The 23150-nt window shown below is 43.0% G+C and overlaps 2 protein-coding genes across 4 annotated transcripts in view; one reads left to right on the forward strand and one right to left on the reverse strand.

Annotated features, from left to right (window-relative positions):
• SERINC5 (serine incorporator 5) overlaps window positions 1–9236 on the forward strand; it is a 41931-nt gene extending 32695 nt beyond the window's left edge. For all 3 annotated transcript variants that reach the window (XM_031051526.2, XM_005151896.4, XM_031051525.2), the window contains exons 10-12: window positions 1255–1294; window positions 1960–2107; window positions 2418–9236. In XM_031051526.2, coding sequence (XP_030907386.1) covers window positions 1255–1294; window positions 1960–2107; window positions 2418–2565 — 336 coding nt within the window. In that variant the 3' untranslated portion in view covers window positions 2566–9236. The remainder of the gene's footprint in view (window positions 1–1254; window positions 1295–1959; window positions 2108–2417) is intronic.
• Window positions 9237–12507: 3271 nt separating this feature from the next.
• THBS4 (thrombospondin 4) overlaps window positions 12508–23150 on the reverse strand; it is a 45188-nt gene continuing 34545 nt past the window's right edge. The window contains exons 15-22 of the mRNA XM_013129750.2: window positions 23015–23067; window positions 20817–21010; window positions 20360–20538; window positions 17957–18005; window positions 17666–17862; window positions 16997–17169; window positions 14708–14847; window positions 12508–12735 (exon numbers count right to left, since the gene is read on the reverse strand). Of these exons, the coding sequence (XP_012985204.1) occupies window positions 12674–12735; window positions 14708–14847; window positions 16997–17169; window positions 17666–17862; window positions 17957–18005; window positions 20360–20538; window positions 20817–21010; window positions 23015–23067 (1047 nt within the window). The 3' untranslated portion in view covers window positions 12508–12673. The remainder of the gene's footprint in view (window positions 12736–14707; window positions 14848–16996; window positions 17170–17665; window positions 17863–17956; window positions 18006–20359; window positions 20539–20816; window positions 21011–23014; window positions 23068–23150) is intronic.

Below are 23150 nucleotides of genomic sequence, written 5' to 3' on the forward strand. Positions count from 1 at the left end.
CACCACCGGGTGTGGTGGGTTTTACTAGTCATAGCAAAACTTTGCAAAACAACTTTGTTTCTGCAGTGTTCTTGCCAGTTGCCTATTGATCCAGACATCCCTGGAGTCAATCTTGCAATAGTTACTTATCTAGGATGCATGGGAGAGTTTCAAAGATATGTTAGAGGGGCTATGATGCTATAGGTGGCATTATCTTGCTTGTCCAGGGGTATCTTTCATGCTTCCTGGACAGCTGTAACCTTCCAAGAAGCAAAGTCCTTCTTTCCAGGGCTGGGCAGTCCTGAGGTTTATTTTACCAAAGCATGAACAATACCAAAGCCTCCAGTAAAACTCCGCTACCTCATTACATTGCAGTGTATGCTGTGATCTGATACAAGTAAACGAAGTTAATATACTTTCATATTATAAATCCCAATTGATATAATAGTTAGGGAAGGGAATTTGCCTAACAGAGCTCATTGTCTTCATCAGATCACAACCAAAATAAAACCCAGGGTAGGATTTTATCAGGACAAATAATGTGGGTGATACACTATAGAAGGTGCTGACTTGCACTGTGGTCTGGTGCAGAAAATACACTTACTTGGTCAGCATACTTTTCCCATTTACATTACCACTTAACACAAGAAGTGTAAGTTTCAGCTTTTCTTTTTTATCAATTTAAAAAAAAAATCTTCATTTATATAAAGAAGTAAAGCCAGATTTTTTTTATTTTACTTATTCTGCTTGTACTCGTTCTGGCTCCTTTTCAGCAAAATCTTGCAAAGATAAGTACATTTCTGACATACTTAAGCTTGTGTAGCTGTGATTTCCAACCCATGTGGCAAGGTTTTGAAAGTTCCTTACCCTTTCATTTCAGTAGAGAAATTTTTTATTTAAAAAGCACTTAAGTGCAAGTCTGAAGAGGTAAGTACCCTCTGAACTAGTAACATGCAACTGCTGTACTATAGCTGTTCCACCATTTTGTCATAAGTATTTGCACTTGTGTTTGACCATGAGTTATGTAAAATGGGTGGAGTAATCTTAAAGAATAGTTAATTTGCTCCAAATCTCACAGAGTAGGTTTTCCCAAAGCTTAGAAACTGTTATGAGCTACTTGGCAAATCCTAATTTGAGTTTTGTCCTGGCTGGAAATACAAACTAGACTTGTCTACATTAGAATCTGTAACCTAGACATAACAGACCTTCCTTTACCAACTGTTCTGCCTCTTTGCTGTAGCACAACTCTTACCCTTCCTGTTGTCTGTTCCACAGGTAGCTCGTTGCTGCTTTTGCTGCATGCCTGATGGAGACGGTAATTATATTTTTCACCACACAATTTACCTCACTCACAGTTTCCAGACCAAAGCCAAGAGAGTAAGGACACAACTGCAGATGGTGACCTGCTTGTGCTGTTGCATATAAAACCGAAGCAGCTGAAGTGCTCAAAGTTAGGCTAGGGAAGGAAGCAGGAGATGTAACAATACCATTTTAAAACAGCAGGCTAGTTAATAATTTCTTAAAGAACATTTCATTACTGCAACGTACAAAGAGTAATCTCTGCTCTTTGCATGATTCTGGATGTGATTGCCTGCTAGATTTTTGGCCGAGCAACTCTGCATAGACTGCAGTTCAGGAATGAATGGGGAAGTGCATGCCCTGTTTACAGACTTGGTACAATCAAGGTTATCGGCTTGAACTTGCCAGAAGAGTATTGTGCAGGTAGAGCACTTTAAAGGCCCAAATACTAAAAAACTAGCTTGTGGGCCAGAAAGCTGACAGGCGCTGGTTTTCAGTGGCAGTCCATTTTTTTTTACTAAAGGCTTAGGTCTGTGCCCTGAAAGCAAGGAGAGTGTTGCTCTGTATTCATTCTTTCCTAAAACACAACATGGATGTTTTGTTGCATTCTTGGTGAAGCCAGCTGTTGCTTTCATTTCTCATCAAATTTGCAAAATCTTTCTCTTTCCTGTCTCTTAACAGGTGACACTGAAGAGCACATTGAAAAAAGGGGAGGCCAGTCTGTGATTTATGATGAGAAGAAAGGCACAGTGTACAGTTATGCCTACTTCCACTTTGTTTTTTTCTTGGCTTCACTCTATGTGATGATGACAGTAACTCACTGGTTCCAGTAAGTATATTTCTATAAAGCTGATAATTAATTAATTAATTAATGGTCCTCTGCACTGAGAAGGGAGATGTGAACCGAACTTCTGCCCTTAGTGTGTCTCCTCTCCTTAAATAAGAAGCTGGAAGAGACATTCCAAGTCTTTCCTGGGTGACTCCTGTACTTTGTATTGCTCTACAAAGGGCTCCTCTCCCCTGTTTTGTGTCTAGGTTAACCTAGTTGAAGTCTGTGAGCCATTTGAAAAAACAAGGGATACTGCAGTCTGAGATATGAATAATGAGTTTATTGCTTTATTTTTTTTTTCCTTTCACAGTTATGAAAGTGCTCAGATTGAAAAATTCTTCACCGGAACCTGGTCCATCTTCTGGATTAAGATGGCCTCATGTTGGGTTTGTGTCTGCCTGTACCTGTGGACTCTCATTGCTCCACTCTGTTGCCCAACCAGAGAGTTCTCAGTGTGAACACTCAGAAAGTCTTTCTGGGTTTTTATATTTTTCTTTTTCCCCACCCCTGCCCCCTCCCCTGGCTGTTACAAATAAAATACAAATAATTTTGTAATGAGGAAACACCTATTTCCCCACTTATCATAAGGTACCAGTTAGTAAGTTTTTAGTCTGACTAAAGACATGATTGAAGACTTTTTTTAATCTTTTTTAATTTTCATGAACAAGCATTACCTAAGAGCTTACAAATCTCGTCTAAATCTTTGTAATGCTGATGTGTGGAGTGTAGGAAACACAGTTGTTGCATAAACTGAAGTAAGAAAATGCTTTTCAAATAACTGACAATCTTTCTCTGGCTTCATTGGCAAGAAAAAGAAAATCATGGTGCAGATATATCTTCTTCCTTCCTGTCAGTGTTGGCTATCTTCTAGCAAATATACATTCCTTTCCATACTCTTCTATTAACTGTGTCCTTTACAGTTTGCAGTGATGATTTGGACTGCTGTTCTGTACAGCATATAATTCTTGTAAGTATTATCCAGATAATTTTTCCAGAAACATAACTAAATACTTCTTTAGAAATAGAGAATATGTAAGAATTTGATTGCCAAAGCATCTACTAAAAATTCTTTATCTAAATATTAAATATATTAAGTTATTGTCTACCTAGATTGAGAAAGGAATGTACCAATGATAATAGAGTATTTATTCTGTTATAACTTTTAAAGGCACCTGAATATTTTATGCAATTCAGATCTGGTCCAGTGGTTAACAGAAGGGGATTTCTGTACAGAAATTCTTAAACTCTGAATTTTGTCCAACTTTGCTTTGCTGGCTCTCCTAAATTGCATGCTGAATGTAGTGCACCAGGATTAAAGATATGGTACATTCTCTATTCAGGATGTTTTCTGTTGGCAAAATGCTAATTACATGAGCACTGCAAGTTGCTGTCAAATTTAAAAGTGGAGTGCTCGTTTACTTTCCTACCTTGCTGTTTCAGCTTGTGTCTAAAGATCTCCCAGGATCTTCACTGTTACTAATTTTATAATGTTTTAAATGCAGTAATGGTCAGAAAAGAACTGTGGTGCATCATGTTCTTTTTCTGCCTGCATGTTGGTTGGAAAGTTTCTAACTGCTGTATTTTTATACTCCTCTGTTGATGTTAGTTTTGCTGTTAGGGTGGAACTTAGCCAACCAATCCATTAATGGAGACTAGACTTCTTTTGGAGACTTCCTATTCTAAGCAGTGGGGTAAGCAGTCAGAAAAACAAAACCAGAAGACACAAATGTAACAGCAGCTGTTTTAGTACGTATGACTGACTTAACAATATTAAACTGTATAGTGACACTTTTATTGGCTTCAAGGAGACAATACAGTGATAGAACAACAGCTCAGATGCCCTAAATACTGAATAAGATTGAACCTAGTATGATTGTCTACATTCCAATGGGGTGAACTTATGCTAGTCTTAGAGGTTTTAGCTTCTCTCCCTATGCATACATATACACACGATGTGAAATATGCAGGATAAAAACAAAATCAACAGATACAGCAGTTCTTGTTTCGATATATGAAGGAGCCTTAAAAGTACTAGTAGTTTCTGCAAAACAAAGTAAAGCACAAAATAGAGGCCAGGGAGGTGGCCAAAATATTTGCATGCCTTATTTGATCTGTTGCAATAATTGCTGATGCACACCTGGAGAGTAATCCAAAAGTAACAGATGTCAGTTCTGCTCTTGTTTTCATTACCATTTTTAGCTGCATTGTTGCTGTGGTTATCTTAAGGCTTCCATCCTGCTTAGAGCTTGCTAGGGATGCGATCTTCCCAATCCTATGTACTCTTACCTCAAACAAAATCTACAGGTCTGCAGTCCTGCGTGTTTACACCACTTACCCTTGGTGATTAGAAGCCTCAAAATACATGTCATGAGATGTGAGGGAAGGAAGAGTCTGTCCAGAGGTGACTCCCCTGCTGCTCTTCCTGTTTGTATCTAGAGGGAAAAAGCTGTTGAAGCTTAGTTTGGACATGGAGTTAGAAGAGCAACAAACAGTTCTGGAGAGGAAAGCAGAGTTTTTTTCCTTTCCTTTTGCTTCTGCTGGAAGGTTCTAATCTTGCCAAGAGCTCTGCTAGCATGGGGGCCTGTCAGTGTGTCTCTCTGCATTTGGAGTCCAGCCATACAGATCCTTCTGCAGCAGAAGAGGGTCTCTGTTAATGCATTGTCAATATAGAAGCCTTTATCTTCTCTCTAAGATAATAGCTTATGGGCTGTGCAATGATGACTAACAGTTGTTCCACCTAACTCACAGAAGTTACTCTGACAAACAAGCTTGATCCAGTGCTAGAGCTGTGAGCTGCAGCTGAGACAGTCCAGGCTCTTGCTCCTCCCTTAGTGAAGGCTTTCCATGAAGTATAGAGGCTTGCAGGAGTTACTTTCTATTGCCGTGTGTGTTGTACTATGAGAAACTAAGCTTTGTTTTTTAAATTAGCAACATGTTTTCTAACAGAACAATCTGGACAAAGGGCTCTGCAGAAGAAGCCATGAACTACGTCAGGTTATAAGGCAGGGAATGGTAACTGTTTTCTGGTTCTGATAGCTGTCACAAATGTGGATAACCTTAACACATATCTTGGCCATTGGATGTTCTTATTTGTTTATAAAAAGACCTATTTTATGTAGGCAGTATCTGCCTGCATAGGGACTTCCTGTACCTCATTGTGCTCAATTTTTTTATAGTTTGTATGTAAGGAAATGGTTTTTACATAGAGGAAACAGGGTTGTAAGAGTGAAGTCCATAATGAGGCATAAGTCCATTCTTTTTACACAGCACTTGCCTCACTGAGTTGCTCTTTCATCATTTCCTTCCACTATTGACCTTAAGCATCTAGATCAGCTGGTATAGGTAGGGTGGGAATGGACCAGTGCCTGACCACACTGCTTTGTCTATTTCTGAGGAAACATTGTGGGAAATCACCCTGAAAATAACCTTTGATGACCTGTTAGTCCATGCTGTGGTCCCAGATCCATCTGGGTATCTACAGGCCTTTCTAATGAATCAGTAACTGGTGGCACCTGGGTGTTCAATGCCCCTAGATCCTCAGGCACAGCTTCCTGCTGGCCAGGCAAGTGTTACAGCCTTACCATTCACTGTAAAATCTGTACTGTGAACTTCCATGTGCAACTACTTAAGAAAATCCTCAACAAGGATCAAGGATTCAAATGCCCAGTTCATAGATTCCAAACAACTCACATAATTGGGCTTTTAAAACCTTCTGAAGAAGTGCCTTCATACCTATTGCTGTGATTGCTGATAATTAGGTGGCATTGGAAACATCAGGTGGCATTGGAAATGGAAAACTTGAACTGAGCCTGTGACTGGGTGATACTGCCTTGTACATTACACTGGTGTGTACAAGACTAAAGTCAGACCCATGGTGCATGTGGAAGACTAAAATAATCTGTGCTTGACAAACCTCTTAGGGAGACTGTCTCAGATACTACTGCACAGTGTAAGATGATCTGGGAAGACTCAAATAGCCTGATGCTTTTGTAAGTAAATGAGTAGCTGTTGCTTACATTTACATTTAAGCTGTAAACAGTTAGCTTTCTCTCCCCATATCTGGAAGTGCAGGTGTCTGCTCTGCTTGCGGCGGTTAGCTGCTTGGTGTCTGTCCTGCCTTGTGCCACAACTGTTCATTGAATTCTCAGGTGTAAGTGGAGCAGCATTTCTGGCTCCTAGTATTTTTCGACTGTGTGAAGTGAGGAAGATGTTGTTACAAACACAGGAAGACTAGGGAACATGTCCTGTACTAAGTTTCCTCTAGTTAATACTAATGGTATCGTTTAATGGACTCTTGGAGGAGCTGACTGCTGGCTCAAGTTAGTTATGCTGGGAAAGTGAAACAATTTTATCAGCACCTTTCTACTTTTTCAAGTTGTCTGTCTTAAGAAAGGGTATTTGAAGCCTCGCTGCTCCGTTGTCTGAGACTGGAACAGTTTTGGATTTTCTCATGAAAGCAACCAGGAGCTGCAATCATGACTGGTTCTTATCTGGGGTAAAATCAGTGTGATGGACTCAGAGAGCAAATATCTGAATCCAGACAGGTAGACTAATAAGTGATACCATAAAACCTCATTATGAATGTTTGGAAAGCAGATGAGTGTGCTTGTTTGCTGTTTACCAGCTAGTTTCTCAGTGCGTGCAGGCACCCCTTGCAGCTGGATGCCTAGTAAGGAACAGCACTGTGATCACACACCAGTATTGTTACACGCTTGTGATACTCTTAGCTCTGCACTTCAAGCATTTCCATGGGGTTCAAAAAGCTCATACTTACCTAACTAATTTGGTAAATCGTGGCTGTGTTGGGCCACTTTCATCTGAAATAGGTAATTTAGTGTTGCTAATCTATGCATAGTCAGAAGGAGGGCTTGTCCCCTCCCAGAGTCATAAATGCTGCATGTCTATTTTATTTATTTATTTCGTGTTTTAGCACCTTTTTACAGATCTAGAAGCGCTTTGAGATTATAAACCGTGCACGTACAAATGCTTCATCAGCCACTGGTGTGGCCATATCTGGGCTAGAACGTTCCTATTAATGAAGCAACCGTTGCACCCTTGAAAAGAGCTGTTCTTTAACAGTTCTCTGGTTTTGACCTGTGCATCAGGAAAATTTGGGAGCTCAAGACAGTGCTGCTTGAGCTTTGGCTAGCAGCCCACGCTATCATGGGCACCTCTGAACAGATCAGTAACAATAATCTGCTGACTGCTCTTAAAACATGCTATAAAGATTTTCTGCTATCAGCTGTTACGCTTTTCTCCTGAGTAACTTGCTGAAGCATGATACCACGAGTCTGTACCTGTGTGGCTGGATGGGTGAGCTCGAGTCTCCATGCAGACTTAAGCTAAAACTTAAGCTACAGTTTTGCTCTCGTCTTTCCTTCTGGGCTTTAGAAACAATGTCTTTTGCTTGCTGGTTGTCTCTCCTTGTTTTATTTGCCTTTTTCTCCTTGGATTGTTTTTAAAGGCATTGTAAACCTGCTTCACTCCCATTCTGCTTCCTGTCAAGTGGGATGTCTTTGGTGCTAGAAACTAGCAAAGAATTCTTTGCTGTGTCCTGTTGATCCTTTCCTTTTATAGCAGGACAAACTGCAGTGTTCAAGTCAAGGATCATAGTTGATTATATGGATCAGTTTTCTCTATGAAAACTGCTTCTTTGTTTTTTGAAATGGCCTATGAGTTCTTGTGGGAAGAAAACACATAATGAGCACCATGACATCTTACTTCGTGTTTTCAATTTTGTAAACAGTAGTTTGAACTGAGTGTTTCACATGACTGTACAAGGGAATGCCAGGGGTCAAGTACTTAGAAAGCTTTGGCTTTTTGTTCTTGTAACAGAATGCATAACTTGGGAACTGGTATCTCTCTGTGTTTTCAACATCCTGATGGCAGAATGCCCATGTGCTAAAGGGCGGGGATAAAAATCATAGAACAGTTAGGGTTGGAAAGGACCTTAAGATCATCTAGTTCCAACCCCCCTGCCATGGGCAGGGACACCTCACACTAAAGCACGTCACCCAAGGCTCTGTCCAGCCTGGCCTTGAACACTGCCAGAGGTGCAGGCACACTGTGCAGGGTTTGAGGTAGAAACTTCAGGAGACTGGCATGGTGTCTGCTCTCTAATGCCAGATGAAATTCTGTAGGTGTCAAGGGGGCTTAAATCCAGCTTTGATTTGGTTTGTTGTTTTTTTTTTTTTTATCAAACCTGGTTTTGACTCCTTCCCACCTGTTCAATAATGCTATTTTTAAAGGTAGATTTAATTTCAGATACAAGCCCCATTTGCCAGTCTCCAATAGCTCCCAGTGCTGTGCTGGGCAGCCATTTGCACAAACTTCTTCAGAGCCACAGTGATCAGCTCTGGGACTGCTCCAGCAGCCAAAAGCTTCCAGGGCTTTTTGCTCAGCAGAGCTGTGGGGTGCACCACTGCAACCACGCGTTTGCCAAAGAGGCCTTGGTGTGAAGCCAACAAGAGTTTTGGAAAGCTATGGGGAAATAATACCTTTTAACTCATACCAGGGCTTTACTTCTCCTTTAACCAACATGTCCAGGTGCTCAGGTGTCATTGGACATCCGTACGGACAGATTTAAGGTGAGGAGCGTTGACTTTCAGAGAAAATTGTTCAACTTGCCATATGCAAGGTGAGAAAATAGTTACTGAGAACATACGGGTTCACTGTCTGCTTATTGTTTACCACGAGGAGCGGTGCCCAGTCTGGTATATGCCATGTTCGAAAACTGGATGCAAAGTAGTCAAAATGTAAACACATTTTCTTAGCGATGAGGGGATTTTAATTAGTCTTTTACTAGGTCCTTAATATCTCAAGGGAACTTTTTTGGTGTGTAAGTGTGGTTTTATTTTATTAAGCTGTAGCCCAAGGAAGTGGAGGCTTGCTCGTTTATTTAAATTTTTCAAGTTTTTGTGATCTGTAGTAACTGTAACACTTTGAATTTTAAGGGTTGGTAAAGATGTCAGAGTCTTAAGATCTTAATTGTAAAATAGTCAACAGCTTTGCCTTTTTTAAAGCATGTTAATGGTTTTTATGAACACTTTCTTTTGTATACTGAGTGAATGTATTGTTATAGATTTAATGTTTAATGGACCAATAAAGTTTTTCTTACATTTGAAATGAATTGATGTGATGTATATAAATTGAAAAGTCTATTTATTTTGGGAGAAACTTGAGACATAAACAAATATGTGAGGTAAGGAGTTGCTGAGGGAGTAATGGTAAACTGATAATTTTTATTCACTACACTGGGACATTGTTTAGCAATGAAAATGTTGGCCTATGGAATATGATATGTCTTCCTTGTCCATGTGGTTTTGTATCCCTCCAGAGCGTGACTTCACGAGATGACGTTGAACAGATTCATCTGTGCAATTGAGCTCTGAGATGTGTTGGATACCTCTGACAGCACAAACAGAATATTTTCCAGGCCAAGGATAGTGCTGAAGCCCATGCAGCTGTCTGAAACAAGGATTTCTCATTTGTTTTCTCATTTGTCCAGATGGTGGGGTAGACAGCAGCAGGGAAAGTGCTGCATCTCCCTGCACTGTCCTGCGGTCCTTGCTTCCTGCCATCTGCATTTGGGCTGTTGCAGAGTCTTGTATCATCATCTGCTGGCTGCAGCCTGCCTGGTGGGGCTGGTTGCGCATGTGCCATAGACCCATACCAAGACATGGGTTCCCTGTGGCTACAGGAAGCTGCTGACCAAGTTTCATAGGGTCAAAGGGAGGCTGCTGTTCTCCATGCAGCTCTGGTGCATATAGTGGCAGGCTCTGTGTTTTGATCATGGTGCAGGTGGCTCCTGCAGCAGTGCCAAGGGTCTGTGAGCAAGCAGTCTTTGCTCAGCAGCCTGCCACTGTTGTGCCCAGCCTTACCTTCACCTCACCCTGCAGCACCATGGCGGGATGTTCTCCCCTGGAATTTCAAACCAGGAGAACAGAAGCATTTGAATTGTGTTTGTCATGGTGCTTGTAGCATGCAGGAAAGAGTTAACGTGTCTGGTGCAGGAGCCTCAGGACTCTGCAGCTACCTCTCCAGCTGAGTGCTGCTCTGCTCTGAGGTGGTGAGGGCAGAGAGAAGCTATGCATAGGGTTTGAAAGATGTAGGATTGCAGCATCTTCACTAGCCAAAGGCCACACATGGAGCTATGTCTGTGCTGCGGAATCATCCAGAAAGAGGTGGTGCTGCAAGAGGAGCTTGTTTAAACACACACAGGGACTGCACTGTCTCTGATGGGAAGGTGAGGGGCAGGAGGTTTCCCAAGCCCGGACTATGACCCTGGGGCAAATGTTTGTCTGCAACAGCTGGACTTCACTATTCCTCAATTCTCTGTTCCTCAGTTCCAGCAGTTGGTGTGTCAACACAACAGGCAGTGAGCTCTGGCAGCCTGCTGTAATGTCCCAACAGCACCTTCTGAAACAAAGGAAGAGCTTGAGCTGCAACGGGTTTCTGTGGCTGCTCGTAGACAAAGGCAGTGTTTTCTCCTGGGAGAGGTTAGAAGCTCACAGCTTCATGCAATTGCCTTTGACAGCACAAGAGCTGTCTCCAGTGGCAGTGGCAGTGGCATAGACTGGAAGAGAGCCTGGGAATGGCCAGATTCAAGAGTGTCAGACTGGTGTGACCAACAGCCAGGGTTCTCCCTCCCAGCCCCTGTCCTAGGAGGAGAGCCTCCAGCCATGGGAGGGGACACAATGGGTGGAGGTTCGGAGGCTGGCAGGAGTTTGGATGTTTCCTGATGGAGCTGATGTGTGCTGCTGTGTGCTGACCAGCACGTGCTGCAGGCAGGGCATGGTGGGCCAGGCCTGTGGCACCCACCACTGTGAGGAACAGACCATTTGTGCAAGACGTGTGTGCTGCAGGTTCACACTGCACAGAATGAGAAACTGCTGCTGCTCAGACTGCACCCAAACCATCCAGAGAGCATTTCTGCCTGGCGAAGAGCATCTCCATCCAGTGAAATGCAAGTGCATGAGAAGGAAGACACAGATTTGCTTCAGAGTGTGTGTTCTCTTTCATAAACAAACAATACTGCAGTTACAGCCTATGTTCAGCTAGAAAAAATGTTTATTCTCATCTTCTAATCATAATGTGACAATACCCTCCGTGTTGCTCCAAAGTAACTAGCCTTCCAGTCCTCAGTTGAAAACCTGGTGAGTGAGGTTGGGTTTGGTGAAGCCAAGGGGAAAGGAGGATTGACATTGGAGGCCCTTTCACAATTAAGTGCTGTGCCAGATGAGCGCTCCAGCACTGTGACTCTGGGATCCCTCTTGGGGCAGGTCCCAGGTCTGTGCTGCTTCCAGAAGCCTTGGTGACTGTGCCCACAGTGAAAACCCTTCCTGGAGCCCAAGCCTTTGATATCACTGTAAACCTCAATGGTGTTTTTACTGTACCGAGAACAGGAAATGTTTTTGTTTTGATGCACTCATCTGGTAACTCCGCATTTTCCCTGTGCTCTCATGCTGAGAAGGAGCCACGGCTGTTCATTTCCGCAGGGCTACTTCTGATTTTTTAAACCCTCCGTGTGCTCCCTGCCTGCTGAAATACAGTTTCCTGTTGTTCGTTTTAAAGCAATTACTTTAGAGGCTGGAATATCCTTCTCTTCAGCTGTCCTTGGAGCTTGTCCCCCCTGTTTCCTAGCTTCAGTTTGAAGAACGTAGGAGAAATCACATGGTATCCAACACTTTTTTATACTTCAAATTACAGAGTGCATTGTGATAGGGTGTTTTTTTTACTGGTTGTTTTTTTTTTTTTAGTCCTTTCCTAATGGTTGTTCATTCTTCATACAGTGGTTTGGGTTTTTAACTTGGTGACTTTTCTGGAGTGGAGTACCTGCTGAGAGAGTGCTCTGAGTGCAGACAGTAGTTAAAAGCCTGGCTTTGCGTATATGAAAGTTAGGATAATTTTCTCTGTATAGGTGACTGCATTTATCTCCCTATGTCCTTTTTTTTGGTCCTTTTTTTTGTTTAGTCACATGCAAGTAATAAGCTGTGAATACAATGCCCTACAGTCAGCTTTTTTGGCTTTTACAGGATGTGACAGTGTTACTCACAGTTTCCTGGGAGTGGGAGGGCAGTGAGGTCTAATAGAGTTCTTAGAGGAGGTCTGCCAAAGGAGTTAACTGCTCAGCAGGAGAGAAAACTCTATCCTAGCAAGACTGGAAAGGTACTAAGAAGCCCTTGGCTTTGCCAGACTGCTCCCAACTACTTTGTGCCTGGCTGCAACCTGTTGTTTCTGACACAATCCAGATAGACAAAATTGCACTTTCTTCCCCACCCTGTTTAACACCAAATCCAAAATGGCAATAGATTCAAACTTTTGCTGAGAAACCACATGTCACTCCTTTACATGCTGCTCCCTAGATTTCAGAGCAAATTCCAAAAAAAGTTAAGCTCCAGGCTATTTTATCTCCTTTTTATTTTTACTTTTATACAAAAAAAAGAAGTCTGACATAGTCACATCAATAAGAACAAGCTGCAGTGTGCACTCCAACAACAACAATCATATAAGGATTTAAAATATACTGGTTTATTGTTTGCAATAGCAGTGTTAGTTTGCTTGTTCTTAAATATCCCCAACTCCAAATTGCTGAGCTTGAAATTCTTGAAAGTCCTCTGGGATGGTATCTGAAAATAGGAAAAGATGCAAGAGTTTAGTCTCTTCTGACAAAACAAGGGAGTCCTTCAAATAATGAATTACCCACATGATCTTCTTTATGTACCATGCCTTCTCTTTTGTTTATGCATTAAGAATGAACAGGGACTGTTCTCAGTTTTAGCTGTATACCACTGAAAAGCAGAGGGAGGCTAACTATACAGTGCACATTATGGCACCAGCCCATAATGGAGCACTATCAACCTTCAGATTAGATTTCCATCCAAAAATTTTGTGGCTTCCACATGTATATTTTTATTAGTAAATGCTGACCAGAAAGGCAGAAAATGTGGTTGTCTTGCTCTGTACCCCGGACATGTCTCTATGTCAGCATCTCTGTTTCTCATGGCTCCTAATTCAACTTCCCTGTGATGGTTTCCCACGCCACAAGAAGGGACTGAAACATTAACTCAAGGACCAATAGCAGCTGGTAGAAGAAAACCACTTCAGCATTGGTGAAGTAAGCTGGAGGTCGATCAATGTCATAAGAGTGATTACAGTTCTGCTGGCAGTGTTGAGTTTGCAGGGGGCCTTTGCCAGCTCCTGTTGTATCTGGAGAGCCACAGAGCTAACCATAGAGCTAAAGCTGCAGCTAGAGATGGAGCCTCAACAATGGAGCTCAGCTGCATGACCTCTATTTTATTTCCACCCTGACGCAGGACAGGTAACTAAACTCAGAAAGGAAGTAACTATGTAAATACACACAGTATACAGCAAAAAAGGGCAAGTTCTTTGCTTTTTGTTGACCTTTTTTTTAGGCTTGGAAAATTCCTTTTAAGCTTTTTCTAAAATGAGAGCAGGATGCCTGGGGACTCCAGAGACTTCTCTGAGTGGGTTTAATCGATCTACTGAAGTGCCTGCAGCAAAGTCACTGCTTGCCCACTGCCAGGACAGTATCTACGGCTTCAGCAGCAGCTTTGAAACATGATTGCTGGGAAACCACATATGTCTGGGACACCACAGACGTAAGAGTCTGTTTTCAGACTCTTATCAAGTAATTTATAATTGAAAGCACCTCTGTCTAAAACTGTCCCTGTTTAACCATGATGTCCAAGCACTAGCTATAAGCATACTGAGTTCCCAGGAACCAGGGTCCATCATCAGAACACACCACAGAACCAGGGTCTGGCTGTACAGTGGCTGTGTCCACTGCAGACACGGTCTTGGCTTCTTGGATCCACAGACAGCAGAGAAACTATTCCAACTTGGCTGGTAACTTGTTTTCTGAAGGCTGCTTTGGTCAGACAGGGGTTGATGCTGAGAGGAATAGGGCAGCCCCTCCACCCTCACTATCAGCAATGTAGTTTTACCAGGGCAGAAGTGTCCTGACACAGCTTCTGTGTGAGTCACCAAGGATTGAGTTACTCCATACAGTGGGAGATTAGGGCTAAGTTGTGAGGCTCTGACTCCAAGAGGGGTAAGCCAGCATGCTCCGACAGAGTGTGAGAAGTATACCTCCATGGGACAAAGCACATCTCATGATCTTGTCCTCACACAGACAGGAGCAACCAACAAGTACACGTGTGACACTGATGCCTGGTGACTGGTCCCAGTGGCTCTCCAGATTTCTTTCATGCTGTATTTACAGCTCAAGACATCCTACATGTATAATGGCCTCAGAATGTATATTGTGTGTGTACAGCTCATGCTTGGCTGGTTTTAAATTACGAATCCAATTCTCTGATGACAGCTATACTACTTAGTTGGCACAATCTCTGCAGCAGAGTGACTGCTTTGGGAGGAGCAGTTGTGAGGTGTCAGTTCCTGTCTGGCTGGGCTGCAGCATGCTGCTGGTGTCAGGGGAGGCGTTTTGCAGCTGTGAATAACTTGTGAATGAAAAGCAATGGAAGGGATGAAAAATGGCTTAATCCAGCAGCCACACTACCGCACTACTTCATGTTCATTTGCTAGATATTAGCTAAAATGATGTAAGAGCAACATTACCATTGCAGCGGTATTTCAGGTTGGACCAAATAATGTTTTCCTGAGAGAAGCAGAAAACTCCAAGCCGTCCTCCACGCATTGTGGTGTCTATAGTTACACCAGAGTCTGCCACTAGGTCAGAGCCTTCATAAAATCTTGCCCTTAATGAAAGCAAACAGAAGGTCCATTATGTCTTTTCCAGGGCTGCAACATTCATAAAAGTAATCTCATTACTGATGGCAGCTCCAGCCTTGGAAATAGTATCCCTCCTTCCCATAGGAGAAAAAGAAGCTAAGATAGCCCTCTTGGAGGCCAGGGACTGGAGTAATGCTGCATGCTGTCAAGAGCTGAACAGGGAGGGTGTTTTGGTGGGTTTGGGGGTTTTTTATACATCCTACAAAAGTCCTGGAATATTTATTGTGTGTCATCAGTCAGGTTGAGAGCTTTAACTCTTGAAAATTTTCACAGTCAACAGTTACAGGAGAAAGGGAGAACCAGATTAGACCAGTTGAAGAAGGCCAGATGGATATTGTCTCACACAGTTTGAAGCTAAACCTTTTTTTCTTTTTTAATAAGCAAAGTTTCAAACAAACTATTTTGAATGTTAAACTTCACTGTTAGTGTCTTTAAAAATGTGACTGTGATTAATTCCAGGAACAGTTCTGATGATCTGGCATTTCATTCTTAGAAAATCCATCGGCAAATTCCCAAGCAGCTCTGGGAAGAGCTGTGCCCTGCCACCTCCCCAGAGTGCGCCCTGCATTTAGGGCTTCAGCAGAAACATGCTGGAGCTAGCTGGGATGCTGCAATGCTGTCTGCACCAAGTCTTCAGCCCCTGGGGTACTGGGTAAGTGACTTAGAGGATGATGAGCCTGAAGGACCCTGTTTGCATGAGGACCCTGACATGCAAGAAAACAGAGAGTGGTGAAAGGGAAGAAAGGTCCTGTGTCTTTTTATAAAATGAGAAAAAAAAAACAACAACCTAACAATTCCTGTTATGTTCCTGAGTTTATTTCCTGATTTGCTGAGGCAGTTCAAAAGCATCTGTACAATGAATAGAACTTGTTGTCTTTCAGATTTCTGTGGGAGAGTCTTGGCTCAAGTGACTTTTTCCTATGCTTCCTTAAGCCTCAGAAAACCTTTGCTAGATGCATTATGGTCTGTGGCATCTGGCCTAAACAGACTGCAGCAAGATGTGAACAGAGAGCTGGCAGAGGTTCACTTTAGGCCTGGCTCCCTTTAGTTTCTGAAAGACTGTGACACTGACTTCTCTAGCTTTCCCAGTTGCAGAGGGCATTAATCAGGCTAGCTAGAGACTGCAACCACAGGCAGATGTTTGCTTGTGAAGCAGCTTCACAAACAGCTTGGACTAAACAAAAGTTGCCACCCAAGATCTATCCACAACTGCCCTGTGGGTGGGACACAACTGGCAGAATATATGTTCATAATCCACTTTAGCAAAAAGTCAAACTCGCTCATTCCCATTACCAATGAAGATGATGCTCTGCACCAGAAACTGGAATAATTCTAATATCAAGTTACTGCATCTCAGCTGCAGGGTGGTGATTTTTTGAAGAACAACTGACATACCTCTGTTTCTGTTCTATTACAACTGCAAAACTGAGCTGATGATGCCAGTTTTGAGGGTTTTTTTTGTGTGTTTTAACACTGCTGTTGATCTACAAGTGTAATTCCTGCTGACCTGGGTGGTGCAAACTGAAATGCTTCCTCCTGAGGGGTGATTTTTTTTATGTTTTACAAATAACAAAATAAATAACATGCATTACGCAGCTTTGACAAACTTTCTGAATATATGCTATGTAATCTCAAATCTATCATGTCACAATAATTATTGATCTTAGTTAGGATCACAACCTTTTAAGTGGACAGCTTTTACCAATTCTGTTATCCCAAGATCTGTAAATGAATTATCATGATTCCAACAAAAATACTCTAAGGCATCAAAATTAAGAAATTTTGAAATGCATTGTTTTTGAGATGAGTAGCCATCAGTAGCTTGGGAAACAAGGTATTAAAGCCAGAAAAGGGCTTATTAGGGTAGTACCCAGTTACAACAGCCAGATGGCATAAAACTCAGGTTACAAACAAGCATAACTTGGAATTATATTTATTATATTTCCTATGAAAAGTACTGCAGTCTGAATTTCAAAAGTCTAGCCTGTTACAAGGCTTCATCAGTGTAAAGCTCAAACATCTCACAACTTCCCAGATTATTGTGTGAATTAGGTGTTGAGAAACAACAGTTTAGGCAGACATGTATCTGTACTCATCTATCCTTTCCTCTCTTACCTGATGTAACCAATCTGAGGTCTATGCTGCAAGAACCAGCGATAGGAGACCTTGTCTTTCCACCCTACATTTCGGGGGTCCTTCCACAGCAGCCTGACCTGGTCAGTGGTGTCCCCCGTGTGCCAGAGGGAGTTGCGAAGGTGCTCACCAGGGCCCGTCTTGGATTTCACAGCCTGCAGAAATACAATTTGCCAATGCCAATCACAGAGAAATGTGATTTTCAGGAGCTGTAAGTCCTTCTGTAATGGGGAGCAGGTCTGCAGAAGCAATCTCTCTCCTGCTCGCATGCTCCTAATTTCTTTTGTATAACTGAAGCCACTGCTTGCATGAAAAACCAAGGACAAGGAGGCAGTTTGACCAGCTACATTCAGAGCACAATGAGAGCAGAGACAAAACCCTCCAGCTGATGAGCAGGGGCAAGACTGCAGAAGTATTTCCTTAATAAATATTGCTATTGAAAGGGCTGTGTGGCAGTTTTTGCGCCTGTTGCAGGGAGACAACAGCAGTAAGGCAGAACAGCCACCATGCAGTGATGGCTTGGCCAATGCACAGCATGATGGCTTAGCCCACAGCAGTCAGATGGTCTGGTGGCACAGTCAACCCATGGCAGGATGGTTTAGTCAGGCTGTGGTGACTGCTGTGTCACCTGCTAGGAGCTACAACCAGTACCTTTAGCTGAATGCCAGGCTCTGCAACAGCTCTGAAGGGAGTTGCTTGCCAGTATGTCTGTTCAGTCTGTTTCCACATTACCACATAAAAACTAGAGCTGTCTTGATAACCAAAAATAAAGCCAGCGTAGTCATCATCTGTCACAGTGTTGACATGGAAAGTGCCCTCGAAGTCAACACCGTTAAAAGCCGTGTAACCTGAGGGACACACATGGGTTAAATCAAGTCTGCAGAAAATGAATTCACAGGCTGTTTTTTGCTGTAAAACTTGAATCTCAGAAGAGGTACATACCAACAGCAAGGCCAGGATCGCTGTTCATAGTCTGCACAATTTCCATGCCCTGTAAGAGTAATTTAGGCTGGTTGGTGTCTGTGATGAGCTGAACTGTCTACACCTGGCAGCCCCTTCTGCCTCCCTCTAGCACCCCCCTTCACTCATCTCCTCCCTTTGCTTGTAGTTAATTAATTAAATTACCTGATTTATTTTATATATAGAATCATAGAATAGTTAGGATTGGAAAGGACCTTGAGATCATCAAGTTCCAACCCCCCTGCCATGGGCAGGGACACCTCACACTAAACCATATCACCCAAGCCTCTGTCCAGCCTGGTCTTGAACACTGCCAGGGATGGAGCATTCACTACCTCCCTGGGCAACCCATTCCAGTACCTCACCACCCTAACAGGAAAGAATTGCTTCCTTATATCCAATCTAAACCTCTGCTGTTTAAGTTTCAACCTGTTACCCCTTGTCCTATCACTACAGTCCCTAATGAAGAGTCCCTCCCCAGCATCCCTGTAGGCCCCCTTCAGATACTGGAAGGCGGCTATGAGGTCTCCACGCAGCCTTCTCTCCTCCAGGCTGAACAGCCCCAACTTTCTCAGCCTGTCTTCATATGGGAGGTGCTCCAGTCCCCTGATCATCCTCATGGCCCTCCTCTGGACTTGTTCCAACAGTTCCATGTCCTTTTTATGTTGAGGACACCAGAACTGCACACAATACTCCAAGTGAGGTCTGACGAGAGCAGAGTAGAGGGGCAGGATGACCTCCTTTGACCTGCTGGTCACGCTCCTTTTGATGCAGCCCAGGATACGGTTGGCTTTCTGGGTTGTGAGTACACACTGAAGCTGGCTCATGTTCATTTTCTCATTGACCAACACCCCCAAGTCCTTCTCCACAGGACTACCATGAATTTCCTTTTTGTCCAACCTGTAGCTGTGCCTGGGATTGCTCCGACCCAGGTGTAGGACCTTGCACTTGGCATGGTTAAATTTCATGAGGTTGGCACCAGCCCACCTCACAAGTTTGTCAAGGTCCCTCTGGATGGCATTCCTTCCCTCCAGCGTATCAACAGAACCACACAGCTTGGTGTCATCAGCAAACTTGTTGAGGGCACACTCAATTCCATTGTCCATGTCAGCGACAAAGACATTAAACAAGACCGATCCCAACACCGATCCCTGAGGGACACCACTCGTTACTGGTCTCCAGCCGGACATTGAACCATTGACCACAACTCTTTGAGTGCGACCATCCAGCCAGTTCTTTATCCACCGAGTGGTTAATATATAAATATATGTATAAATAATATAAATATATAAATAAATGTATTTATAATTCTTTATAATACAAATAATAATTTATAATATTTATACAGTTATATTTATATATTTTATAATGTATAAATAATAATATAACTATATTAAATATGTAAATATAAATATGTAATTGTATAATTATTATTTATAGTATAAATAGTAATTATAATAATAATAATTTATAACCCTGGTGGTGTTTAAGGCCAGGTTGGACAGAGCTTTGGGTGACATGGTTTAGTGGGAGATGTCCCTGCCCAAGGCAGGGGGGCTGGAACTAGATGATCTTAAGGTCCTTTCCAACCCTAAGTATTCTATGATTCTATAATCTTTTTATATATTTATTTATAATTAATCTAAATTAAAAGGAGGACTATCATTCACTACTAATGTTTCAGCTGCTTGTGTCCCCTGAGTCAGGAATGATTTGCCTTTCCTACTACAAAATTTAATTCTGCAAATCACTGAACCAGAACTGGGAGCAGGGCGGGGGGAATGTCAGAAAGAGGGCTGGGGTGGAAGAAAGCTTTTCCTACACTTAGCTTGTACAGTTTGATCATGGAATTAGGAATTAAACTGACTGCTGGGACTGGTTTAAGGAGGGTGTATACATCTCAGCTGGCTTGGCAGCGACTTTGCCAGTGGGAATAAACTGCACATTCCCTGTGACTCAGAACACATTAGCCTCCTGGAGGCTAAGATTTGTTAGTATAAGTAACAGTTACTGGACTCCATCTAGAGTAAATGCTCTGCTATACAGCAGATGAGACTTTCAAAATTTTGGGAAGGATTCATGAGACTGTTTGCTACAAAAATACTTCAATAGTGTGACACAAAAGTCTTGTGTTCGCCTTCTTGGCAGTAGTGAAATCCACACAAAAAAGTTGACCACCCTGTAGATATTCTAGACTATTAGGAGCACCAAAGCTATCATATGCTAAAAAAATGTCTCTTTATTATAACTCCTGTAAAATAGTCAACCAACCAACAGCATCCACTTTCCGCTTGTTTGCCAGAGGTCCAGCAATTAGAGACAGTTTTACTGTGGTTTTCAAAACATCTTTCTCAGCTAGGTAAGAAACACCAAATGTATTTTTACCTGGTTAAGAACCACCCAGTTGGGATCAATCTGTGCATCTCCCTCTGGGTCCAGCACCACTGTCTGATAGGCCCTGAAGTCTGTCAAGGTGATCTCTGCATTCTCAGGGCACACATCAATCCGATCTATCACTGTATCCTGGTCAAAATCAGACTCACAGATATCCCCGACTCCATCACCTGCATGCATCAGAGAAGTGAAAGGTTTATGGTTTAGCAAGTAGCCACCTCTGGGTAGAGCAGGGTGCTTGAGAAGCAGCTGGAGTCTCAGCCCTGATGGCTGCAGGAGGGGACTCGAAGTCCTCTGCTTGGGTCAAACGGCCCCTGTGTGTTGGGTTCCCTCCTGGTACTAGTGTATGCAGATGCAGTGACTGTGTTGGATCCTGGTGCACATGTGTAGTGCCTGGGGAAGGATGTAGTGCCTAAGCACTGAAATGGCTCCTGAAAGCCCATCTTACCATTGTCATCTTCCTGCCCTGGATTGGGAACCAGCCTGCAATTGTCAGGGCCGGGGGGCAAGAGGTCAGGAATACCATCGTTATCATCATCCTCATCACACTCATCACCTAACCCATCCTTATCCGTGTCCAGCTGAGAGCTGTTGATGATGGTGGGGCAATTGTCTGTGCTGTCCTGGTGCCCATCGCCATCACTATGAGCAAAGAAACAGAAAGAAACGGCATGTCAGCATCAGCTCTTGCATCTGCATGGGGGACAGCATGGGTACTCAAGTGGGAATTGCACTGGAGGCACGCCATAATAGGAAACAGACCAGTGGTCACCACAACCTCTTGTCACTCAGGTGGCAGAACAGCAAGGAGACAAGCAGCAAACACAGACAATATGATAAGGCAGCAGGAATGTAAAGACTAAGCCTAGAGCTGTAAAAATACCCAGACAAGAAAAGAAACCTTACAGGGAGTGGGAAAAGGTACCAGAGTCCAAGACCTCAAATGACATCCACTCCTAAAGGACGTGTAAGACACATCCAACAAGTGCAGTGTCATCAATCAAAAGACTTCCAGGAGACAGCAAGTACTCAACAGCTGGTGTCCTTTGTCAGACATGTTCACAAGTGTCTTGGTGCTCATGAACATGCAGGTGTGAGTGTGAATAAGAATTTTTGGAAGATTCTGCATGAACATGCGAAATCAGACTTGTTTAAAAACAAGCACCACTTTCCCCCTCCTGCATATCAAGTTTTGTTACATTACAGTCCAGCAGGCAAGGTACACAGAGAGAAACAGAGAAGTCTGTAGCTCCCAAGCACCCCCCCCCCCCAACATCAGCTGGTCACAGTAAAGAATCACAAGGAATCGGGACAGACCACAGAAAAAGAGTTTGCAAAGTTATGGGGTGGCTGCCTTGTTTCTCCATGCCAACAGTTAAGTGCATCCATGCAAAAAAAATGGCCTGAAGTCAGGTGTGTCTTGTACATGCACCATAAATAAAATAGTTCCTGGTGATAAGCAGGCATGTTTCCTCTCAGCAGCTTTATGCTGAACTCAGGCAGAGCAGGTGACATGCAGCCAAATTAGGGCTTACAGCTAGCATATTCCCACCTATCTTTCACTGCTTAAGAAAAGTACTTTAATTTTAGGTCAGAGCAACCGGTGTTTGCACATTCTTAAGATGAAATGCAATGAGGACCATGCACACACATTTACTGCAAGGTTAACCTCAGGCAGAACTATATTGTTTCTACCAGGAAACGCTTCATACATATTAGCTAGGTTTGAGGAAAAGAAACCATTTCCCTTTTTAAAACAGGAAAAAACCAAGGCCGTATCTACCTAAAACAGCTCTCAGCTGGTGCCCTTTGCAGCTACTGGCCCAAGACTGGGAATGCTCCCTGTGGAGGTCAGGAAGTGGGCTCCCTGCACTTACATGCCAGGCAGCAGCATCCACCAACCACCTGGGGCTGAGACCTTGCAGCCGCCTGTGGCTGACAACATGCTGGGCAAGCACAGGATTTAGCACTTCCCTTTCTTCTTCATTTAAGTAAGGACAGCAGGGGAGCACTTGCCACCCCTAATGCTGGTTATGTAGAAGCTGCTTCCAGGCAGGTGTGAGCAGGTTGTCACAGGACATGCCCCTGTGAATGCTCAGGGTGTGTAAAGCCAGAAAGGCACACTGTCACTCTTGCTACGCTAAAGCAAAGGGGCTTATCTTTTTCTTTTTTTTTTTTTATTTTACACTTGGTAACAAAATTCTGTTTCTGGAACACTAGCTTCTTATGGGAAAACATGGAGCCCTTAACTGTGAAATTCCTGCTGGGATTGAAAAAGAAAGAAAAGAGGAATGAAAATAAAGAAAAGAAAAAAATCCTTTTACCTCACTGAAGTTCTGAGCAGTGCTCCGGACTTTACAGCCAGAGAACTGCACTGAATGTCACTTCAACAGGAACTCACAGGAAGCCTGCATTAACATGCTGCTAAAGGTGAAAAGCTCTTAACTGTACTGCTACAGGGAAGTGACCCAACAAGGCTGATGGTTCAAACAACATTTTCTGAAATAACACCTCTTTGAGGAAGTACTGGCGTCAAATTCAGGCTAGTCTGAGGGATTAAAGTTCTCCAGAAAGTCTGAGCTTGATTTAGCTCAAGACAGGCCTCTCCCCTTCCCTGCTGCTGTTACAAGCCATAACACAGCATACCTGTCCTGATTAGTATCACAGGAATCTCCAACCAGGTCGTTGTCAACATCTGACTGCAAAAGGAAACAGTGAAGTTCCAGTATCAGCTGCTGAGAGCATCTACTAAAATGGCAGTATTAAACCAAAACACAACCAA

Source organism: Melopsittacus undulatus, chromosome Z (assembly GCF_012275295.1).
Source record: "Melopsittacus undulatus isolate bMelUnd1 chromosome Z, bMelUnd1.mat.Z, whole genome shotgun sequence".
NCBI lineage: Eukaryota > Metazoa > Chordata > Aves > Psittaciformes > Psittaculidae > Melopsittacus > Melopsittacus undulatus.